Source organism: Phodopus roborovskii, unplaced genomic scaffold, assembly GCF_943737965.1.
Source record: "Phodopus roborovskii unplaced genomic scaffold, PHOROB, whole genome shotgun sequence".
Classification (NCBI taxonomy): Eukaryota; Metazoa; Chordata; class Mammalia; order Rodentia; family Cricetidae; genus Phodopus; species Phodopus roborovskii.
Window position 1 is genome coordinate 24,004,092 of NW_026126540.1, and position 21,222 is coordinate 24,025,313.

Here is a 21,222-nt window from a genome sequence, read left to right on the forward strand (position 1 = left end):
ATCAATAGACACAACGCTTATAAACGAAAGTTGGTTGGGATTCTTAAAAATTTTAACACTGCTGGGAAATTCTGTGGTTTCTTCCATTAAAAATGTAAAGTTTATAACAACGAAAAGGAAACACAGTTGAAGGTAACTCTTTTGGAAGCAGAGGTTAGAGAAAGGACAAGACCGTTTCCCAGCAATCCCCTCTCCCCCAAGAAGAGGCTGTCCACAGGAATAAAGACTTTAATGGTTTTTGCTCATAGGAGAACCAAGGCTTGGGGATCCACAGCCTTTCTTCTCCCTAGTGCACTGTGTCCAAGGTCTGCGGGGGTGAAGTGGGAGTGAGGGAGTATTTGTGTCACATGACTGCTCTCCTGAAAACTCCTAGAGTTTCTTTTTCTATTCCCCACAGGTGGCAATTTCCCTTCCTATAAAAGTTACAGTGGAGCAAAGTTGAGGGAGGAGAAGAAATCCCCTTCCCGCTTTTGGCAGCTGAGTAAGGGTGGGTGCGTGTGCTGCAAGTGTGTCACCAGGAATGACTGCCAACTTAGTCAGCCCTATAAGCTCCAGGGATTCCCTTCCTGTCCCTAGCATCTCCATCCCCTCTGAGGTCACATCTGGTGACTGCTGGAAGACAGCTCAGGTCCCCAGTCTTTCCACAGTGGCTGTGCTGCTGTGGGAGAGGTGGAAGCTAGCTGCCTCTGCTATCTCCGGTGTCTCCGGCACAAGAAAGGGAGGTGATGAGAGGGACAGCAGGAGCAGTAGGTCAGCCTCTTATGCTACATCCCCTCTCCCCTAGGAGCCAATAGGTCCGAACCTTGCCTTTGCCCTGGAAGAAATGAAAAAGAGGAGGCTGGGTAGGGAAAGGCACAAGCGCTTGCCCATGTCACTTGAGAAGGCGGAGTGTGGGAGCAGCCTGGGATCCAAGGCAATTCCTTTTCTACCTTCATCTCCACATCCCCTCGAAGCTCCAGCTCGAAACCATCGAACTCCTCCAGCACGGCCTTGGTCTCAGAAGACAAGTGGATCCTGAGGGCTGGAGAGGACAGGGGTGGAGGAAGTTGAGGAATGCCAGGGGTGGAAGCAGGAGGGTACAGGCAGATAAGACTGGGAACGTGGGGTGGACAGCAATTGCTTCCTTTAGCTCAGAAAGTCCTAGACTGTCCTTGTAAAGTGTGACGACATAACCCGGGTTCTCCACGAGAGCAGTGTGTGCTCTTAACTGCTGAGCCATCACTCGGGCCCTTCCAAGTCCTCTTCACCTCTCTTTTGAGATAAGGCTGCCTTAAACTAAGTTTCACCTCTTGATCTTCCTGCCTCCTCCCATGAGCTGGGATGACAGGCAAACATCACATCTGGTTTATGTGGTGCCAGGGATTGAGCCCAGAGCCTTCTGCTGGGAGGCCAGCACTCTAAGGACTTAGTCATACTTTCAGCTCCCTGGACATCTCTTAAGCCATCAATTGCCAGACAAGACTCAAGGCTACAATACTGTACCTATGAACTACACAGCGTCTTTGTGACTGTGGAAAACACTGACCCACGGCACTGCTTCCAAGTCTCAGCCAGCTCCCGAGGGGGCACACAGCACTGCTGAGGAACCCACATTGCAGATGCTGCTCTAACTCAGCATGGAGCTCAGCTTGCACTCTTCAGGTAACTAAGATAAGCATGTTTTGTCTCCTTAGTCTGTAAAAGGCCTGTGACAGTGCGTCTTTCAAAGAGTGGATGCTGTATGGGGAGTTAACCCCACTCTCATTCACCTGGCTTAGACTTCCAGCACTTCAAATAAGCAAATAAAACATTCACAGAGTATGTGGACACAGTGCGGCCCACAGGAAACACTATGCTAGTTGTTATCAGTACTTGACTCAATGCTAGTACGCATAGGTGTGTACACACCTGGAGGCAGAGGTGAATTTTGAATTTCCTACCACTTTCCACTTTACTGTGTGACCTAAGCTCTCACTGAGTCTGAGCCTCTCCGTGGCAATCCCTGTTTGGGCTAGAGTTGGCTGTCCAGTGAGCTCCAGGGTCCTGCCTGTTTTTGTCGCTCCTGGCAGTGCTGGGGTTACATGTTCTAGTGCCCATCTGGGGATCCAAACTCAAGTCCTTGTGCTTGAATAGCAAGCATTTTATCCAATGAGCCAACACACACACGCACGCACGCACGCACGCACGCACGCACGCACGGTGAAACATAGTTTCACTCTGTAGCAAAGGCTAACCTGAAATTTGAGATCCTCCTGCCCCAGCTTCCCAAGTGCAGGGAATGTAGGAATGCACCACCTGCAGGAATCAGTATTCTTTTCACGGCAGGAGGTCTGCTCAAGGTGTCCAGGAGGTCAGTGAAGACCCACCTTTTCCCATTTTCTTTTGGAAGGCACTCTGACCTGTGTCTTTTTGGTACCCTGTGTTGCTAACCCATTTTTGAGAGTGTGCTCTGAGAAAGATGATCAGAGAGAGTTCTTTCCTACCTCAGCCCCAAACACAGGTGCAAAGACTATCAGCTGAGCAGGACTTCTCTAGGCTTTGGGGGCAGGCTTCCTACCATGAGGCTAGGGTGAGGGTCACATGGTCTTCTCAGCTCACTCAGCCTGTTGGTAGGTGGTTGCTTGATAACTATTTACTCAGTTGATAACTATCTCAAACATAGCAGGGAACTGTCTGTAATTCCAGGGCTTGGGAGGCTGCAGTGAAGGGATTCAGCTCAGCCTGGGCTTTATAGTAAGTCTCTGTCTCAAGACAAAATAACAGAACAAAAACAAATACAAACAGGGCGAGGTGGTGCAGTCCTGTGCTCTCAGCACTCAGGTGAGAGTTGGGAGGGTTAGGATTCAAGTCCAATGTGGCAACTTGAGATATGACCTCAAATAACAACTACCTAGTAGACAAAAATAGAGGAAACAGGAGGCAAGGCTGTGGGGAGTGGAAAAACAAGCGTTTATTAGATGCCTACTGCTTACCCAGAGTTGTGCTAGATCTCTTACAACCCTCAAACAGTAATATTAATATTATATGGAGAAGCAGCTGAGGCCCAGAAGAGATGATGACAATTACACGCTTGGCATTTTACACTGCATTCTCTCATAACTCTTTACATTTCTATTACATTTATTTATGCATTGTGGGTGGAGAGGACAATTTTGGACATTGTGTTTCAGGGGGTGTTTGTTTTGTTTTCAAGACAGGGTCTCTCTTACTGGGTAGCTCTGGCTGTCCTGGAACTCACTATGTAGAATAGGCTGGCCTTTAACTCAGAAATCTGCCCGCCTGGGACTAAAGATGTGCTCCAACACTTCTGGCACATTGTGGTTTTTATTTCTATTATTTATTTATGTATTTGGTTTTTCAAGACATGGTTTCTCTGTGAAATTTTGGCTGTCCTTGAACTCACTCTGTAGACCAGGCTGGCCTCAAAACTCACAGAGATCTGCCTGCCTCTGTCTCCTGAGTGCTAGGATTAGAGGTGTGTGCCATCATTGCCTGGCCTTACCCGTCTATTGTATGTGTACATATGTATGTGGGTATGTGATGAGTATATGGAGATCAGAGGACAACTTGTGGGAATCCATTCTCCTTTGGTACCATGTGGGTCTCAAGGATCAACCTCAGGTCCTTAGGCTTAGTCAGCAAGTACCTTACTTAACCCACTGAGCCAGCTCACCAGCAAAACCCCTGGGTGTATGAGCACATTCAACACTTATTATCATAAAATAAACTTCGTTTTCCAGGCTGGTTTCTTAGGTCTCTTATCCCAGCTATTTGGAGACTACAGCAATAGAATTATAAGTTCAAGACCAGCCTGAGCAATGAGATCCGCATTAGAATAAAGAATATAAATATCTTATATCACATACCTCAGTGTTAGAGCACTTGTTAAATCTCTAATACCACACACAGGAGGAAAGGGAGATTGTGTTAGATAGTGATGCCCAGTTGTAGCCTAATGACAGTGTCCTGAAAACAATTTAAGTACCTAACTAAACTACAGTGTTCACAGATAAGGTGGGCTAAGTGCATTTTCAACACACACACACACACACACACAGCAATAGTCTAGATTTACAATGTAGGGCACATGAGAGGCAGTGTGGGAGGAGGGAAGGCAGGGAGCTAGCTGAGGAACTAGGTAGGTATAAGCAGTAGGATGCCTTGACCAGCGGCCCTTCTCATTCCCTCTAGGAGAGCCATCCTACCTTCCCCATTAGACTCCATTCTTGAAGCGGTATTGACTGTGTCTCCAAAGAGGCAGTATCTGGGCATCTTCAGCCCTACAACACCAGCACACACAGGACCTGGGAGGGGAAAAGCAGGGAACAGAGCCCAGGATGTTAGAGGAGGTAGATGGGAGCTGGAATGTGTGGTCCCAGGATGTGTAAGGAGAGGCAGGGGGAAAGGGGACTAGACCTAGGGACAACTGTTTGTTCCCTAGTTTTAGCCTCCTGGATCTGACTCTGGGTGCCTTCTGTGGTCTGACCTGTGTGGATGCCAATGCGCAAGCGCAGCTGCTCCTGGGGCCTATGGCGGATGCGGAAGGAGCGCACGGCATCCAGCAGTGCGAGAGCCATTCGGGCCACTTCTCGGGCGTGGAGCTGCCCATTCCGTACTGGGAGCCCTGACACCACCATGTAAGCGTCACCAATGGTCTCCACCTGTGGGGTTGGCATGAGAATGAAGGACCGGAGGACTGGAGCTTTCCCTGTGCTGGTGAGCCTGTCGAACCATGTTCACCGTCTGTCATTCTGCCCCTATCAGCCCTCCTGTCATTGTACTCATCCTCCATCCCCAGTTTCTCTGTCTGTTCCTGGGTCCCCGTGTCTCTTCAACTATGTCCTTGGTCTTTGTTTTCTTTTTTCTTTTGGGTTTTCGAGACAGGGCTTCTTTGTGTAGCTCTGGCTGTCTTGGAACTCATTGTAGACCAGGTTGGCCTTGAACTCAGAGACATGCCTGCTTCTGCCCTCTGAATGCTGGGATTAAAGGCATGACCACTTCCTGGCCTTTTTTTTTCATCCAGTGTACCCTTCTGAACATTTTTCTGACTGTCCACATCTGCCTGTCCTTCCTTCCTATACATACCAACTCACAACCTCACCTTGTACACATCAAAGTTGTCTATGACAGCATCAAAACAGGTGTACAGATCATTGAGCAGGGTCACCACCTGGAAGGCAAGGGAAGCCAAAAAAAAAAAAAAAAAAAAGGGGAATGTGGGCTCCCACCAGGGACAAATGGGGAGCGCTAACCAGAAGGCCAAGCTGACCTACCCAGCCTGTTGCTGTGGCTGAACTCCGCTTACCTGCATGGGTGTGCTCTCTGCCGAAAGAGCTGTAAAGCCCACAATATCACTGAAGTAGATGGTAACACTATCAAAGGCCTCAGCCTGGACTGTCTCGCCTCTCTTCAACTGCTCAGCCACAGAGCTGAGGGGTGAGGGCAGGTAGAGACCAGAAGGTGAGGTGGGGGAGGACTGGGCTATGGGACTGTGTGCATGTGCATGTGTGCGAGCGTGCCCGGGGATGCTTGTGTCCACAGTTAAGCACTCACTGAGGCAGGATCTGGTAGAGCAAGGCCTCAGCTTTGCGCTTCTCCTCCAGATAAGCCTGTGTTCTCTCCTCTACCAACTCCTCCAGGTTGTTGGCATACTGCTCCATGCGTGACAGCAGGTTGTCCAGGATGTTGCTGCTATTCTCCCTGAGGGCCGTGGGGCACATGGAGGCACAGATGAGATGACTGGTCCTGCCTGGCAGTGCCCACAATCACCACTCTGTTCTCCCTTTGAGACAGGGTCTCTCTAAATAGTCCTAGCTGTCCTGGAACTTTCTATATAGACTAGGCTGGCCTCGAACCCACAGACATCCACCTGCCTCTGAGCCCAGCTGGGTGTCTTATTTATTCTCATGGAACTCAAGTGAGTTGGAAGGAGGTGGAGAGGAAGTGAGACAGGATGATCACTGAGGACAGTGATGGGCACACAGGCAGCAGAGAAACATGTCTGGGAGAACTAGGCCTTAGTGGGTGGAGAGGGAGACAGAGAGGCTGGGGTGGGGACTTTTGAATAGGCTTGAGACTAAGGAGGGAGGTGGAAAGAGGCTGGGGCATCTGGCCCATGTACTCTTAGGTCAGTAAAGGGCTGCAGATTTACGTATGAGATTTATGGTAGCAGTTGTGGGAAGAGACCACTAACTTGTTTAACTTGCGTAGCGCCAGGCGAATCTGCTGAAAGGGAGGCCGCTCCTGCGGGTCCTCTGCCCAGCACCGCTGCATCAGCTGCCCCAGTTCCTCTAGGTGGCTCTGCGGAGCCATGGAGGGTCGGAATGGGGGCTGCTCACCACGAGTCACACGCTCAATGATCTCTGTGTGGGAAGGGTATGAACTGAAGAATGGCATCACCAAGGGCAACCAGCAGGGGTAGGTGGGACAAATCCAGTCCAGCACAGAGCTGACTGGTCACTGGCAGTCGTAGAGCAAAAGGATGTGGCTGATGCCCCACTCCAGAAGGAAGGGAAGGGTTGTTTGCAGAGTTTCCCTCTCTGGGGGTGGATTGGTCCAGATTGGTTGGTGTATAGGCCACACGATCCTTACCTTTTGGGCTGAGATCCAAGCCTTCCACATGGAAGACCCCACTCCTGAGGGCGATCTCCTGAAGGATGATGCCAAAGCTGTATACATCACCAGCCTGGGAGCCACGGGCAGGCGGTGAAGCCATCCGCAGGAGCTCAGGTGCCGTCCACAATTTTTCTGTGGATCAGAAGGAGGAGCCCCAAAGCTGAGGGATAAGGTACTTTACATTCTGATAGGAAAAGGAAAGCTAGCAAATTAATATCTCACGGATAATAATTGCAATAATAAAAGCAAGACAGTATGACCTAAGAACACTGAGAAAAGAAAGCATCAGACAGTTTAAGATTAGCTTGGAACAAGGCTGTGGCTAGGACTCCAGTGGACATCCCACAGTGCTGAGAACTAGAGGACAAGCGACCACTTAGTCTGACCTCTTTAACCAATGAAGTTTGAGCCTGGAGAGATGCACCCAAGTCAAATGGAGGCTAGGCCTCAGTTACCCTTCTCAGCTGTGCTGGCAGCAAAGGCCTAGGGGTCAAGAGTCAGGCTCACTGGCAAAGAGGGTGTGTCCTTGCTCTGGCTCCGGGTCTCTGAAGCTCTCAAGCCCATAGTCCGTGATCTTTAACACAAAGCGCCCGTCTACCACGCAGTTGGACGACTTGAGGTTCCCATGGGAACAAATGGCCCCATTGTGTAGAAAGAGCATTCCCTGGGAAATTTAGGAAGGCAGAGGTCTTGGGCATGTGTGACTCCAACCACGCCCAGCCCTTGCCTGGCATCCAGTGAGCTCCTCCGGACTCACCTTGACAATGTCATTGGTGAGTGAGTACCGAAACATCCAGTCCAGAGTTATACTCTCATTCTCTAGAATGTCCTGCTGGGGCGGCAAGAGTCAGACCCCCTGGGCGTAGGAGGAGGGCACAAGGGAGCTACTGGCACAAACCGGTATAACAGGACACTTGGATTTACTCTAGTGCCATCACCATGCCCGCCCCCCAACTCCCATTTACAGAGAGGGCCAAGAAAAACCAGAAAGAGGGAGGCTTGTCTGGGCTCATATGTCAGTAGGATTAGAACCAGGATTCCTGGCACACATACTCCTTGTTCCACTCACCTGTAGGCTCCCACGGGGACAGTACTCTGTGAGGATACAGATGTTGGGGGGGTCGGTACAGGCACCCACAAACCTGGTCAAGTGTTCATTCTGTACATCTCGCATCTGCAGGTTGGGGCGGCATCAAGGCCCTGGCAGAGGCTTCACACCTCACTAAGTCACATGCTTGCTAATATGTCCTTCCTCGGAGTGTGCTCCCTAACTGCTTATCCTCTAGGCTGTCTACCTGAGGGGATGACACCTCTGACCCCTGAAAGACTCAGTGATCTCTCATCTTATGACCCATCTCCCTCTCCCTATTCTCAAGACTTAAGGGCCTGCCCCAGATCTACAGATCCCTCAAAAATAGTGCGGTTAGCCAACTCTCTTGGAGAACCCATGGGTCCCTTCCCAGGCCACAACCTCACTCCCCTACATTACATGTTTAAGTTCAAACAGGACTTTTCGTGTCAGCTCAATTCGTTTCCGGTTCACACGTTTCACAGCCACGAGATTGCCCTGAGCGAGAAATGGAGACTTGTAGTACAGGGCATGGCCTGAGACCCCAAATGCTTCTGAAAGCTCAGCCCTGCCCCTGGGACCACCCCTGTCCCCTGGTGGCCCATTTCAGAACTGTCTCTTAGTCCTCAGAGCATACCTGGGATCTACATGTGTCCCAAGGATCACCAATCTTTCCCCAGACTTACCTTATAGTATGCTGTCTTGGCAAAGACTTGGAACTGGCCTTCTGTGGTCAGCAGGGAGCCATAATTGGAGCCTCGCTGAGGGGGTGAACAACAGTCTGCATCCTGGAAGTTCTAGCACACTGCCCCTTATCTGTGTCACCCTCTCGAGACAGGGTATCGCTCTTTAGTCCAGGCTGCGCTGAAACTCCTAGCAATGCTACTGCCTCAGCTTCCCAAGCTAGGATTACAGGTGTGAGCCACCAAGGCTGGCTTTCACCTTCCTTGCCGTAGTATATTAGGCTCATAGCTGTGTATTAACTTAGACCGTTTGAAATGGCTGTAACTGCACCCTTCATCTGAGACAGTGTCAGAATGAGCAAGTGAAGGCAGAGCTGGCAGTAGACCTGCTCTTTGGTGTGGTTTTGCCTTTAATATTATATATATTTTTAAGATTTTATTTATTTATTGAGACAGGGTTCCTCTGTACTGCTTTGGAGCCTGTCCTGGAACTAGCTCTATAGACCAGGCTGGGCCTTGAACTCACAGAGATCCACGTGCCTCTGCCTCCTGCACCACCACCACCTGGCTCGGTTTTGCTTTTCTAAACAGGTCATTCTTTAGCCCAGGCTAGCTTTAGACTTGCAGCAATCTTCCTTAACTTCCCAAGTCCGGGCTCCGGCTATGAGTCACCTCATCTAGCTTAGAGCTCATAAGGCATTGCCCATGGTTCTCAGATGTCCCCCCCCCCCCCCCCCCCCGAGACAATGTGTTCTCACCCCACTCAGGGTCAGCCGGCTGCCAGCACTCCGAAGGTGTCTCTCCAGGCTGCTGGGCTGCAGGTCCTCCCAGCGCACCCGCCACAACTCTGAGGAGAGCTCCTTCTCCAGCTGCATCTTCCTGGGATGTGAAGTCTGCACCTGAGCCCCTGGCCCTGTGGGGTGCTCAGCAGCCCCTCAGAGCTCTGGGACATTCCATGTGCTAAGAGATGAGGGAGGGAGTCCTGTTCTCTGAGCTGAGAGTTGGGAGGCCTGGGGCTTGAGGGGAATTCTACCTCACAGGAAGGAGATCCAGGGTAGTCACTTATGTTTCTTCTCTTCTTTGAGACTAGGGGGCTCTTTTTTTTTTTTTTTTTTTTTTTTTGAGACAGGGTTTCTCTGTGGTTTTGAAGGCTGTCCTAGAACTCACTCTGTAGACCGGACTGCCCTCGAACTCACAGAGATCCCCCTGTCTCTGCCTCCCGTGTGTGTGCTGAGATTAAAGAGTGTGCCAGCACTGCCCAGCTATTCCAGTCTCAGCTACTACAAGGATGAAGTGTGTCCAGAGTGTGGAAGCACCAGGCACACGGTGTGTGCTCAATCAGCACCGCTCTCTTCCCGTTTCCTTAGCCTGCCCTGGACGTTCATTTCCAGTTGCACTGGAGGGCAGGAGCAGGCCCTCTCACCCCGATTTTCCAGTCTAGGATCAGCAACTGGCCCACAGCAGGGTTCACCATCCAGGGCCAACTACTTTGGGCCAGTAGCTGGAGGTTTTGAGCTACTGCTTTCCATCTGGCCTCAGCAAAAGATGCCAGTTCCGTATCAACATCCTCTGCTGTGATGTTACCCCCAACTTCTCTGTTCCCTCTGAGTTTCCTAGATACAACTTTGTAGCTATAACCCAGCCTGAACTAACCTGACTGTTCCATGCTCTCCAGACTCCAACCTGGAGCTTCTGCCTCCTCCCTGAGGGAATGAATTAAGTATGTTTTCCCCCCACATGAGGCTGCCTCCAAGGCCTACTCTCCTCCTGCTCCATTCTCTGTGCTCCCAAGTCTCCCCGGCCTCACTTAGCACCAGTCCATAACTTACCTGTATATGAAGAAGGACACAATCAGAAAGCTAATCAGAGACAGGCTGCCCACCAAAGCCAGAACCTCCAGTGTGGAAAAGTGGTCTGTGGGAGGGTCCAAGTTGTAGAAGAGAGACTGGAGTTAGACAATAGGAAGGAGAGTTTATCTAATAGTCAACTGTGATGATAAGTGAAGGGAGGTGTAAGCAGGCAGAAAGAGGCCTCTAACTCCCCTGGGAGGGGCAGTGGTTCTACAACAGGAAGCATGGGTCAGCCAGTCACCTTGGTTGCAGGCTGGGTCCTCATTGTCAAAGCCACACTTAGGGATGTCAGGAGGTGGGTACCCCAGAGGCCAGTATAATTTGCGATCTGACACAGCCATCAGCTCCTGGGAAGTCCCATTATAGTTCAGAACAACCTGAGGGAGATCAGAAGTGAGTGCCTGGAGCCTCCTGTGTCATCTTGCCTCTCCGGCTTGCCTTTCTCTGTTTCCAGGACCTGGATTTGGGCTACTAACTACTCATGAGGTTCCTTCTGTGACTATCCAGAGAGTCTCAAATCCATGCCCAAGGCAAAAGGGGCAAAAACTTGAACTTTGTAGAGAATTGCCAATAGAAAATCCCGCTGGGAACTCCAACTCTATAACTCAGGGAGTTGGCATTTGGTTGCAAGACAGATCTAACACCTTAATCTACACTTCCAGCCTAATCTCTGTATGCCTCCTCCAGGAATTCTGTTGTAGAATATTATTTTAAGACGTGTTACATTTGTTTATGCTGTGGAACATTTGTTTAATGATGCAAAGATGTGTTGCATTCTTTTATGTTGCTTTCTTTCTTTTTTTTTTTTTTTTTCTTTTGTTTTTCGACAGAGGATTTCTCTGTAACAGCCCTAGCTGTCCTGGAACTTGCTTTGTAGATCAAGCTGGCCTCAAATTCATAGAGCTCCGCCTGCTGCTTCTGCCTCCCAAGTGTTGGGATTAAAGGCATGCACCACCATGCCGGGCAGTTTATGTTGCATTTGTTTAACTCAACGAAGCTGTATTACTTCGCCTCTCTAAAACACCTGATTGGTCTAATAAAGAGCTGAACGTCCAGTAGCAAGGCAGGAGAAAAGATAGGTGGGCCTGGCAGGTGGAGAGAATAAATGGGGGAGAAATCTGGGGAGAAAGAAAAAGAGAGGGAGAGGAGGACATCAGGGGCCAGCCACCCACCTACACAACTAGCAACAGTATAAGAAAGAAGGGTACATAAAACAGAGACAGATAAAAACCCAGAGGTAAAAGATAAAGGAGATAATTTATGAAAGGCTGGCTGGAAACAAGCCAAGCTAACACAGGACATTCATAAGAAAGAATAAGCATCCATTTGATTTATTTGGGAGCTGTGTGGCAGGCCCCACAAAGAGTAAAGAGCAATGAGTAAAAAAAAAAAAAAAAAAATCAACTGCAGAGGCCTTCCTGTCCCTGCTGCATTTACATAGCTGCACATGTGTATTCTTCTGGGCCCTGAGTATCTGTCTCTGCTAGGACAGGGTCCCAACTATCAAACAACCCAAGGGAAGGACTCTATGTTCCCTCTTTAGACCTGGGGTTCCCTGAGCGGGGGAAGCCTGTGCATCCTGGTCATTTTAGTTGCTCCCAGATTGAGGAGTTGAGCCTGCCTTATCCAGTACTTTCATAGCTGTCCAAGGAATATAAGGAGAAACCTGGCAGGGCTGGGGGCTAGGTAGGAGGATGAGAGGCCATTCATGTCTGGCTCTGTCTTCTTGGTGCATGCATGAACTTACCCTGAAGGTGCCTGTTTCTGGATCCATATCCCAGAGGGAGAAGTCGGTCTCCCGATCTCCATTGCTGTCGATTTTAAGGTATCCCATCACACCTAGGGACACAGAGGAGGAAAGCTGTGTTGTGAAAGAATGGAGGTTTAGAGATGCCTAACTTCATCTCAAGCTTCCCTCTCTCTAGAGACAGAGACATAGACACAAATATGGATATATGCATAATGCTGAAAAGAACAGCTGTGTTGGCAGTGGGAATAGCAGATTCAGCCCTCAGAATGAATTTAGGAGACCAGGCTGGATAACCTGCGGGCCACAAGGGGCTCACTCTCATTTCCACCCCAAAAGCAGCCCGTTCCAGTTAATTCTAGGCCCTGACCTTGGAAGCTTCGGTTCCACATCCGTTGAGTGATATCTTCCCCATCAGTGACAGTTCCCCCCTGTCCCAGAGTCTCTGTCACTGCCTGGACATAGAGTAGGAGCCCATCATGGAAGGACGCTGGGATGATATTCTCCTGTGAAAGCGAGCAGAGCTCAGGCAGGGCAGACAGGTAAATGGCACAGAGTGACAAAGCGTAGAGCTGTGGGTAGGGAACTGGGGGTACTGGGAGCTTGGAAGAGGATACAGAAAACAGCAACCATATTCCACGGAGATGTGACTTAAAGGACACTTTAGCATCTACCATTGCTCCCTACTCAGAGTCATGCAAGGTAGATAGGGCAGGATATGCCATTCCCATTTCCCTGATGAGGACTTTAGGTTCAAGGGTTGAATTTGCCACTGTCCCCCTCCATCATCAGGAGACATACAGAAATAGTAGGAAGAAGGAGAGATGGAAAAATAGAATGCCCAAGACCGTAGGACAGAGTGGCAGGGCCATGAATCAGGGGCTGGAGATCCACACTGGAGGTTTCTAGGACCTCCTCCTACCAGGCCATCTTCTATGGTGAAGTTGAACTGCTTGTCAGCCAAGAGTTTCAGCTGCTTCAGAAATCCTAGGTACTCAGGGTTATCTGGCTCTTTGTAAGTAATGATTTTGGCAGCCTGAGGAAGGTATCAGTGAAAAGGGAGAGTTGAGAGCTGACCGACTCCAGCTCTCCCGGTACCCTGGGGTCCCACCTTCCAGACCAGCCCCTCTGTTTAGGTCAAGATCAAATTGAATGGCTGAGTGTAACACACACCTTTAAACCTAGCACTCAGGAGGCAGAAGCAAGAGAATCTCTGAGTTTGAGGCTAGCCTGGTCTATATAGTGAGTTTTAGGGCAACAATCAAGGATACATAGGGAGACTCTGGTTCAAAACAAGCAAACAAACAAAACCACAAACATTAAATAAGAAAAAGATAAAATTGAACCCTGTGTCCTTTATGAGGTGGCCTCTGTGCTTGAGCAAAAGATTCAAGAATTTTCTAGTCCATACATCTTTAATACCCTGCTGTTACAGATCCATTCCATTATCTGATTCACCTCCTGGCTCTGAAGCTCCCAAATTCCATGGAGTTCATTGTACAACTCTCTGACTATCCAAAACCTGTTTTGTGAAATCATTTCAGACATGATATGTAGGGGCATAGTGTCTGGAAATGAAGTGTCAACAGCTCAGAGTCCCACACCCGGGCCTCAAACCCTAGCACTCACCTGAAAGGCCTGTCGTGCACTGCTGTCCTGCCCATCTCCTCTTTCCCAGGGCTTTGGGGGAGCTGGGCCTTGAGCACTCTGAAGACTTTGCCCAAACACATCCAGGTGGAAGAAAACATAGTCCTCCCCAGTTAGACCAGCATCCACGGCCAGAAGCATCAGGCTCCTGAAGGCATCTGGAGAGCTGCAGATATAGATAACTAGAAAGAAAGGAGAAGAAAGAGGAGGGGAGAGGGAAAAGGAGGAGGAAGGCAGGGAGAAGGGGGAGCAGAGAGAGCACACGAATGAACACACAAGGCATTGCAAAGGAGGGAACTCTGAGTTTGTACTCTATAAATGGCACCAACTTCTGGCTCAGTCTGGGCCTTGGCAAGGGAACATGAAAGAAGGGAGAAGAAGGTGTGCAGGGTAGAGAGGGAGGGAGAGGCGGGAGGAGGGAACCCGAGAGCTCGTGTGGGAGCAATAGAGAAACTGCAAGAGGGAGAATGTGGTAGGGTAGAATGGAGGAAGGAGATCCGGGTTGCGCTAGAACTAGGCCTTTCGGCGCTCAACTCAGGAAAATCCGAAGCAGGAAGGTCACGGGGAGACCAGAGGAAAGGGGTGGGGGATGGGGGAAGAGGGTAGGAATGCAAACGGGGCGCCAAAGGTTGTAAGAGAGGGACTAGAAACTTGGAGGTAGGAAAGTCGTGTTGAGCTAGATAGACTCTCAGAGTAACAGCCAGGAGGATGCCTGGCTCCCAAAGAAGGGAGGATTGCCAGGCCGTGGACAGGCCGGAGAGAAGGCCGCGCGGGCCAGGCGTCCGGGTGGGTGGCCACCTCACCTCTGCCCTTGCGCCGCACGGCCCGCAGTAGCTTGGTATAGTGGTCAGGGTCGCCCTCGACGAACTCCTGATGATGCACTGTGATGTTGAGGCGCTCACGCACCCGCATGTACAGCCCCTCCACTACGAAGAAGCAAGGCCGGTCGTCTCCAAGCCGATCTGCGTAGAGCACCAGCGCCTGGTGCTCCCAGCCCAGCCGTCGATGCAGCGCCGCCACGAAATCGCCCAGCTTGACGTGGCTGGGCCCCGCGCGCGTGGTCAGCGCGTACTCGTCCTTGACCCCGATGCCCAGAGCCGGGGCGCCGGCGGTGAGCAGAGGCACCCGCCAATGCGCGGTGAAGCGCCCCACGGGGGCAGCGGAGTAGACGCATCCGGGGCCCAGGAACATCGCGGGGCTGTGCTCCCACTTGAGGTCCACCGCGGCCAGCGGGGCAGCGGTGTCGGAGCAGACGCCCGCCGCGTTCTCGCTGCTGCCCAGCACCATGCGGACCGTCCAGCCCGGCAACAAGTCCGGCCGCGCCTTCACCTTCTCGAGAGCCAGTTCCACAGCCGGCCCCACGCGCGCCCACGACCACGGGTACGAAGTGTTGGCCAGCGGCAATACCACGGCCACCGTCAAGTCGCTAGCGTGCCCGCCCCGGAGCAGGAGCAGAGGCGGCAGCAGCAGCAGCGCCCGCAGGCGCGGACGGACAAGCCGGGAGCCAGGCATGGCCTCAGCGAGCGCAGCGACGGGGCAGCGCTGTCACCATGTTCTGCTTGCCGTCCTCGGGCTCAGCGGCGAGTCGCGGACATCCAGAGCGCCAGAGCAGGAGCAGAGCAGGAGCGAGGGCAGGGGTGGGTCGCAGCCACAGCCCCGAGGGCACGCTGCCTACCGGGGCTGCGGCTGATCCCGCCGTCGAGTGAGAGCGCTAAACTGGGCGCGTCCGGGAGCGGAGGGCGCCTCGGAGCAGGTGGGAGCGAGCGCAGCACCCGAAGGGAGTCCGGGGATAGCGAGGGAGCGAGAGGGTGATTCGGGGAGAGCGAGGCAAGAGGGAGCGCCAGCCAGGAAAGGGGAGTGTGCGCTCGCGCTTGCCCCAGGAGTGTGCCAGAAGGGGCGTCCGGCTGGCTCGTCTCCGCCGTTCCGGAGGCGGGAGGGGGGTGGGGGGGACGACACACGGGACCACAAGGTCCCGAGCCAGGCAGCGAATCTTCCCCTCCCAGATTCGGTGACAAGAAAGCCCAGGAGCCAATCCCGGCTCTTTAACTCCTTCCTCCCAGCCTAGCCTAGGGCTGGCCCCCACCCCGGAGTGCGCGCGGTGATTGCTGACCCTTCTTCCCGCCTCGTCGCCGCTAAGCGAGGTTTCCCTCCCCTGGCAGCACCCGCGGGCGGGGCGCACAGGCCGCGGGGAGAGCAAGGCTGAGAAGGGGGGGTGGTAAGGAAGCTGCTCCCCGCCCCTGGCGCCCCTCCTGGGCTCTCCTCTCCTACCTGGCTCCTTCTGGGGAAGAGGGAAACAGAGGCTTGTTTGGTTGTTGGCCGGAAAAGGTGTGTGTGGCTTGTGAGTTTGGGAGGGTTTCTGGAAAAGGCAATCAAGTGGAGGCGAGCCAGAGTCCGGGTTACCCAGTCCATCAATGAGTACCTCCCCTTTCTTTTTCGCTGCCTCCCAGATCGCACAGATTAGCAGGCGAAGATGACCAGGTGGGAGGGTGGGGTTAACTCTTTAGTTCCCAAGTAATGATGGAAAACGGGGGCAGGAGGGAGTGGGTGATTAGAGATGTAATCTCATTGTGAGTTGTTTTGTTTGGAAGATTATTAAAATGGGACCTGTGAAGTTGTAGTTGGAAATGAACATGGGAATAATAAATGAAGGATCGAGGAGTCTAGGGACACCAAACTGCTAGGCCGTTGGGCCGAAGCGCCATGGAGTTAGTCTGCCCTCTAATGGTCATATGGATTCATTAACCGTATTGAGCCATCAACTTCGTTTCCTTCATCCTAAGCAGGATCTAAGGTCAGCAAACATTTCCAGAGGGCTGTCTTTGTCAAGTCCTAGTTAAATGCTGGCAGCATTACGATTCGTATATGCTTTTGAGGGCAAATAACCGTAACACAATATACCTTAAATACAGGGATATATTAAGAGACCGAGCTGAGGGCTATTAATTCTACCTGGACAGGACCCAGGAAAACCTCCAAAGAGGTTGTCAGTAAGGACAAAAGGATGAAAAAGGGTATTTGGGCTTGGAGATATGGCTTAACCATATGGTTAAGACCGTGCATTGCCATTCCAGAGGATCAGGGTTCAATTCCCAGCACCCACATTAAGTGGCTCACAAACAATTTTAATTCCAGTGCCCACCGGTCCCACACCTCTGGTCTGAACCGTGCGCGTGCACGCACACACCATACAAACACATACGCTAGATATTTAAAATCTAATTAAGAAAGAAAAGGTTATGTGGAGAGAGAAAAATATTGAATTCTATTTTCTATACAGGAAGTGTTAGGAGAATTTTTGTTTGTTCGTTTTTTTTGAGACAGGGTTTCTCTGTAGCTTTGGAGCCTGTCCTGGAACCTGTAGACCAGGCTGGCTTCGAATTCACAAAGATCTGCTTGTTTCTGCCTCAAGAGTGCTGGTATTAAAGGCTGTATCACCACTACCTGGCCTTTTTTTTTTTTTTTTTTAAGGAAGCAAGCTTTCAGTCCTTCCATTATTTAACTGTCCATTCTTAAAAAACAGCATGTGGCCCGATGGTGGTGGGATCATTCCTTTAAGCACAAAACTTCAGAGGCAAATCTCTTAGTTCAAGGCCAGCCTGGTCTACAGAGTTCTAGGACAGCAAGGGCCACACAGAGAAACCCTGTCTCAAAAAAACAAACACTATTTGTGTTTCTGTTTTTTCTTTTTCCTTTCTTTCTTTCTTTCTTTCTTTCTTTCTTCCTTTCTTTCTTTTTTCTTTTTTGTAGTTTTCTTAAGTCTTAAGTGTGTGTGAGCCTATCCGAATATCCATATATGAGTGAAGTTCAGGTGCCCTGGGGAGCTAGAAAGCATGGGATCCACTGGAGCTGGAGTTCTAGTCAGTTGTCAGCCATGGGTGCAACGTGCTGGGACAGAACTGCAGCCTGCCAGTAGGAGGGACACCCTCTGACTGCTGAGCACTCTTTCCAACTCCCTGATGGTAAAGAAAGATAGAAAGAAAGAAAGAAAGAAGATTTATATTTGTTTGTTTGTTTATTGCTTTGTGACTCTTTATTCTCACAGGCAATGAATCGAGATGGAGCCATCGTGAGCTGAGCTCGGTGGCGAGGACAGTGGCGAGGAGACTGTCGTCCTGAAGAGGGCTGCGGCATCCTGAACTTGGAGAGGTCCAGGTCCAGGTCTAGGAAGGTGTATGTGTTGTAATCATGATGCTGCAGGTTCTTGTAGGTGGTAACGTCAGTCGGCTCAGGGGCCAGCCAGCATGTGCTCTTCAGCACTGGGATTCATCCTCCCCAAAGCAGGAGAGGGACCGCCATTGCACAGAGGACGCTGCTCCCTGAGGTCGCACCTCTTATTTATTTATTAAAGGATTTATTTAGTTTTGTGTGCTTTAGTTAGTGTGTGTGTGTGTGTGTGTGTGCACACACGCGCGCATGTGCGCGTGTGCTCGCAAAAGTCAGGATGTGGGCTTTTGATCTCCTGGAGCTAGAGTTATAAGCAGTTGTGAGCCACCCCACACAGGTTCTGGGAACCTAACCTGGACCTGGGTCCTCTGTAACAGTAGTAAGCACTATTAACCACTGAGCCATTTCTCCTGCCCCCTATTTTTGAAATATGAAAAAAGCTAACGATAAGTTCTACAGCCCTTTATGCACAACCACTGGGAACACATGTTTCTACCCACCTTATTTCACTCAAGGGTTTTCACTTCTGATGTGGGAAGTGAGGATGACTGAGCAGGAAATAGGGCAGAGGAAATGAGCCCAGGAAAGCTTTCATGTGACAGGTATGAGGCTTTGTTGTGTAGTGGAAGGAGAGTCCACATGTAGGATACATGGGAGATGGAAACTGGTTTTTAAGTAGAATCAGCTGGACTCTGAAAAGAGAAGGATCTAAAGGACATTGACCTCTTTAGTTGAGAAACTAAAACAAGAGATTTGGGTGGATGGCAACTAGTTTATGGAGTCTGAGGTGCTTGTAGATACCCAAATAGAGGTTCCCACGTGCTTCCAGTGAAGCTGGAGCTCAGAGGAGATGACTGCACTAGAAACATCATTAGGTCATCGAACTCTTGTGAGTGATGAAATCTGGAGCTAGCTGCTGGGACTAAAGGTGTGGGCCACCACTGCCCAGCAGATGAATTATTTTTCTAAGATGAGTGAAGATAACCTAGTCAGGAAGCTTTTAATAGCTTTCAGCTAAAGTTGAAGGTCGAGTTCCAGGAATAAGGCCTGCAGTTGCAGTGAAAGGAATGGATAATTAGTATCCCCTTTCTTCTTCCTCCCTTCCCCCTCCACAGCATTCGCACTGACCTCCCCATAATATTTCTTTAGGGACAAAGTGTCCTTATGGGCCTCAAAGTCCCTCCTGCCTCCATCCGCTCATCCCCATGCCAGTGAACAAGGGTGTGCCTTGCATGTATCAGGTCTTGTGGTCTAGGCGATCCCAGGCCTCAGCAATGGCAATGGTGTTGTTCAGCTTGCACATAGCTCACTGTAGCTGGTCCAGATCTCTATCAGATAACACTGGGAGAGGTGTATGCCAGCTTTGAGACCATCAGAGTATGAGAACACAAACTCCATGCTTACACGGTCTTAACGGTGGCAGCAGTTGCATTGACCTCTGTAGGACCCACATCATGGTATACCAGGCATCAAAGCCATGTGTTGACTGTGGTGAGGTCGGTCACATTTTACCATCTGATTGGCTAGCTCAAAGTAAGGACTGGTGACCTCTGCTAAAGAAGCCTGCTCCTGATAACTCTGCTCTGCAGAGGAGACGGGGGCATACACAAAACTGCAGGGAGGTGGAAATGGAAAGCTGTCAATGGGAGGGAGGACACGATCTGGCTAAAAAGGCCATAAGATTAATGCAGATTGTGCACCCATTATTGAGGTTTCAAGGACATGTCATAGATGATCTCGTTGTCAGCCATGAAGACACAAAGAGAGTTCTGCAGGATAATGTAATGACAGTAGAGTTGTTGGGTTCAAAGAACTCCAGCTGTAATCAGCAGAGCCACATTCCATCAGCAGCAAGGAGAATGTAGAGCCAGATTCCTACCAAAGGTATGGAAAAACAAAGCTTGAGCACCAGCTAGTTAGCTTGTAAATTGCATCCAAGACTAGGTCATTGGTCTCATTCTCCATGTAGTTCTTCGGGCATAGTTACTGGAAGCATCTCCTTTGCCTGGGATGAACTGCTCAGAATGAAAAACCTGGAAGGGTGCCAGTACAAATTTCATCAATGACTGTGGGTTCCAACTTTATAGTTTTGGTTCTGAGGCTAGCCTTTAACGGCTGAACCGTCTCTCCAGCCCAGGTTCCAACTTTAATAACTGCCATCAGCACACACTTGTCACATCTGTCTCACTAAATGAGATACTGAGGAAGTCATCTTCTCCTGAAATGGCCTTGTCACTTGGCATCTGGCCATCAGACTGGCCAGTGTGAACAGAGATGTACTCTTGCAAGATGCTACAGTTTAGGAGGCAAAGTGAACAGGAAGAGACACCAGGTCCTGGTCACTCTCCCACACAAGCTAAGAATCAGGTAAATAATGCACTGAGCAAAACAACAGATTTCTCGTGAAATAAGAAAAACACAGAATGCTGGGAATGGTGGCACATGCCTTAATTCCCAGCACGGAGGAGGGAGAGGAGGTAGCACTGTGAGTTTCAGGCTCAGCCAAAGCTACATAGGAAACTCTGTGTCAAAAAACAAAACCAAGGCAAGGCAGTGGTGGCGCATGCCTTTAACCCCAGTTTTCAGGAGGCAGAGGCAGGTGGATCTCTGTGAGTTCTAGGTCTGTCTGGTCTACAGAGTGAGTTTCAGGACAGCCAGGGCAACATAGACAAATCCTATTTTGAAAAAACAAAGGACCCCAAAAAACTGGGATGGAGAGATGGCTGGCTCACACATGAAGGCAAAACACTAATGCACTTAAAAAAAAAAAAAAAAAAAAAAAAAAAAAGACAAACAAAACAAAATACCAAACTCCAAAAACTCAGAAGAATGTCACCTTGGAGCAAGGGAAAGAAGCCAGAAGTCCCGCCCCCAGCCCCACCTCCACTCCCCACCCCATGCCAAAAGCTGGGTCATCCAAATGCAAAAAAAAAAAAAAAAAAAAAAAAAAGCATGAGTGCTTGAATTCAGTGTCCAGGATCTATGGCATGGAAGCAGAGAACCGACTCCTGCAAGTTGTTCTCTGATCTCCAATTGCATGCCTTGACATATGCATGCGTGTATGCACACGTACACACACATACAAATAAGTATAGAAAAATAAATGTAATAATTTAAAAATTAAAAGACATAGCTGGCCTGTGGTGGCGCATGCCTTTAATCCCAGCACTGGGGAGGCAGAGGCAGACGCATCTCTGTGAGTTCAAGGCCAGCCTGGTCTACAAGAGCTAGTTCCAGGACAGCCTCCAAAGCCACAGAGAAACCCTGTCTCGAAAAATCAAAAAACCAAGACAAAATAAAATATTAAGACACAAGCTGGGTTGTAGTTTCAGCATTTGGCAGGCTGCAGCAGGAGGAGTTATGAGTATCAGGCTGATTTGGTCTACATAGTAAGCTCCAGGCCCAGGTGTGCATAGAGAGACTATGGAATAGGTCCTAACGACACGTATAAAAGTAGAAGACTCAGCT

General features: G+C 50.2%; 1 protein-coding gene across 1 annotated transcript; it reads right to left on the bottom strand.

Annotated features, from left to right (window-relative positions):
- Nucleotides 1–213: 213 nt before the first annotated feature.
- Npr1 (natriuretic peptide receptor 1) lies at nt 214–15,200 on the bottom strand. Its single transcript, XM_051199520.1, has 22 exons — nt 14,394–15,200; nt 13,573–13,772; nt 12,866–12,979; nt 12,314–12,449; nt 11,944–12,035; nt 10,438–10,573; nt 10,176–10,260; nt 9,105–9,225; nt 8,350–8,424; nt 8,084–8,161; nt 7,664–7,768; nt 7,352–7,423; nt 7,102–7,258; nt 6,571–6,726; nt 6,173–6,341; nt 5,533–5,679; nt 5,285–5,408; nt 5,081–5,149; nt 4,466–4,640; nt 4,185–4,283; nt 930–1,021; nt 214–814 (listed from the first exon to the last, which is right to left on the bottom strand). Exons 1-22 carry the CDS (start codon nt 15,100–15,102, stop codon nt 752–754), a joined length of 3,174 nt encoding a protein of 1,057 aa, XP_051055477.1. The 5' UTR covers nt 15,103–15,200; the 3' UTR covers nt 214–751.
- Between the last annotated feature and the right edge of the window lie 6,022 nt (nt 15,201–21,222).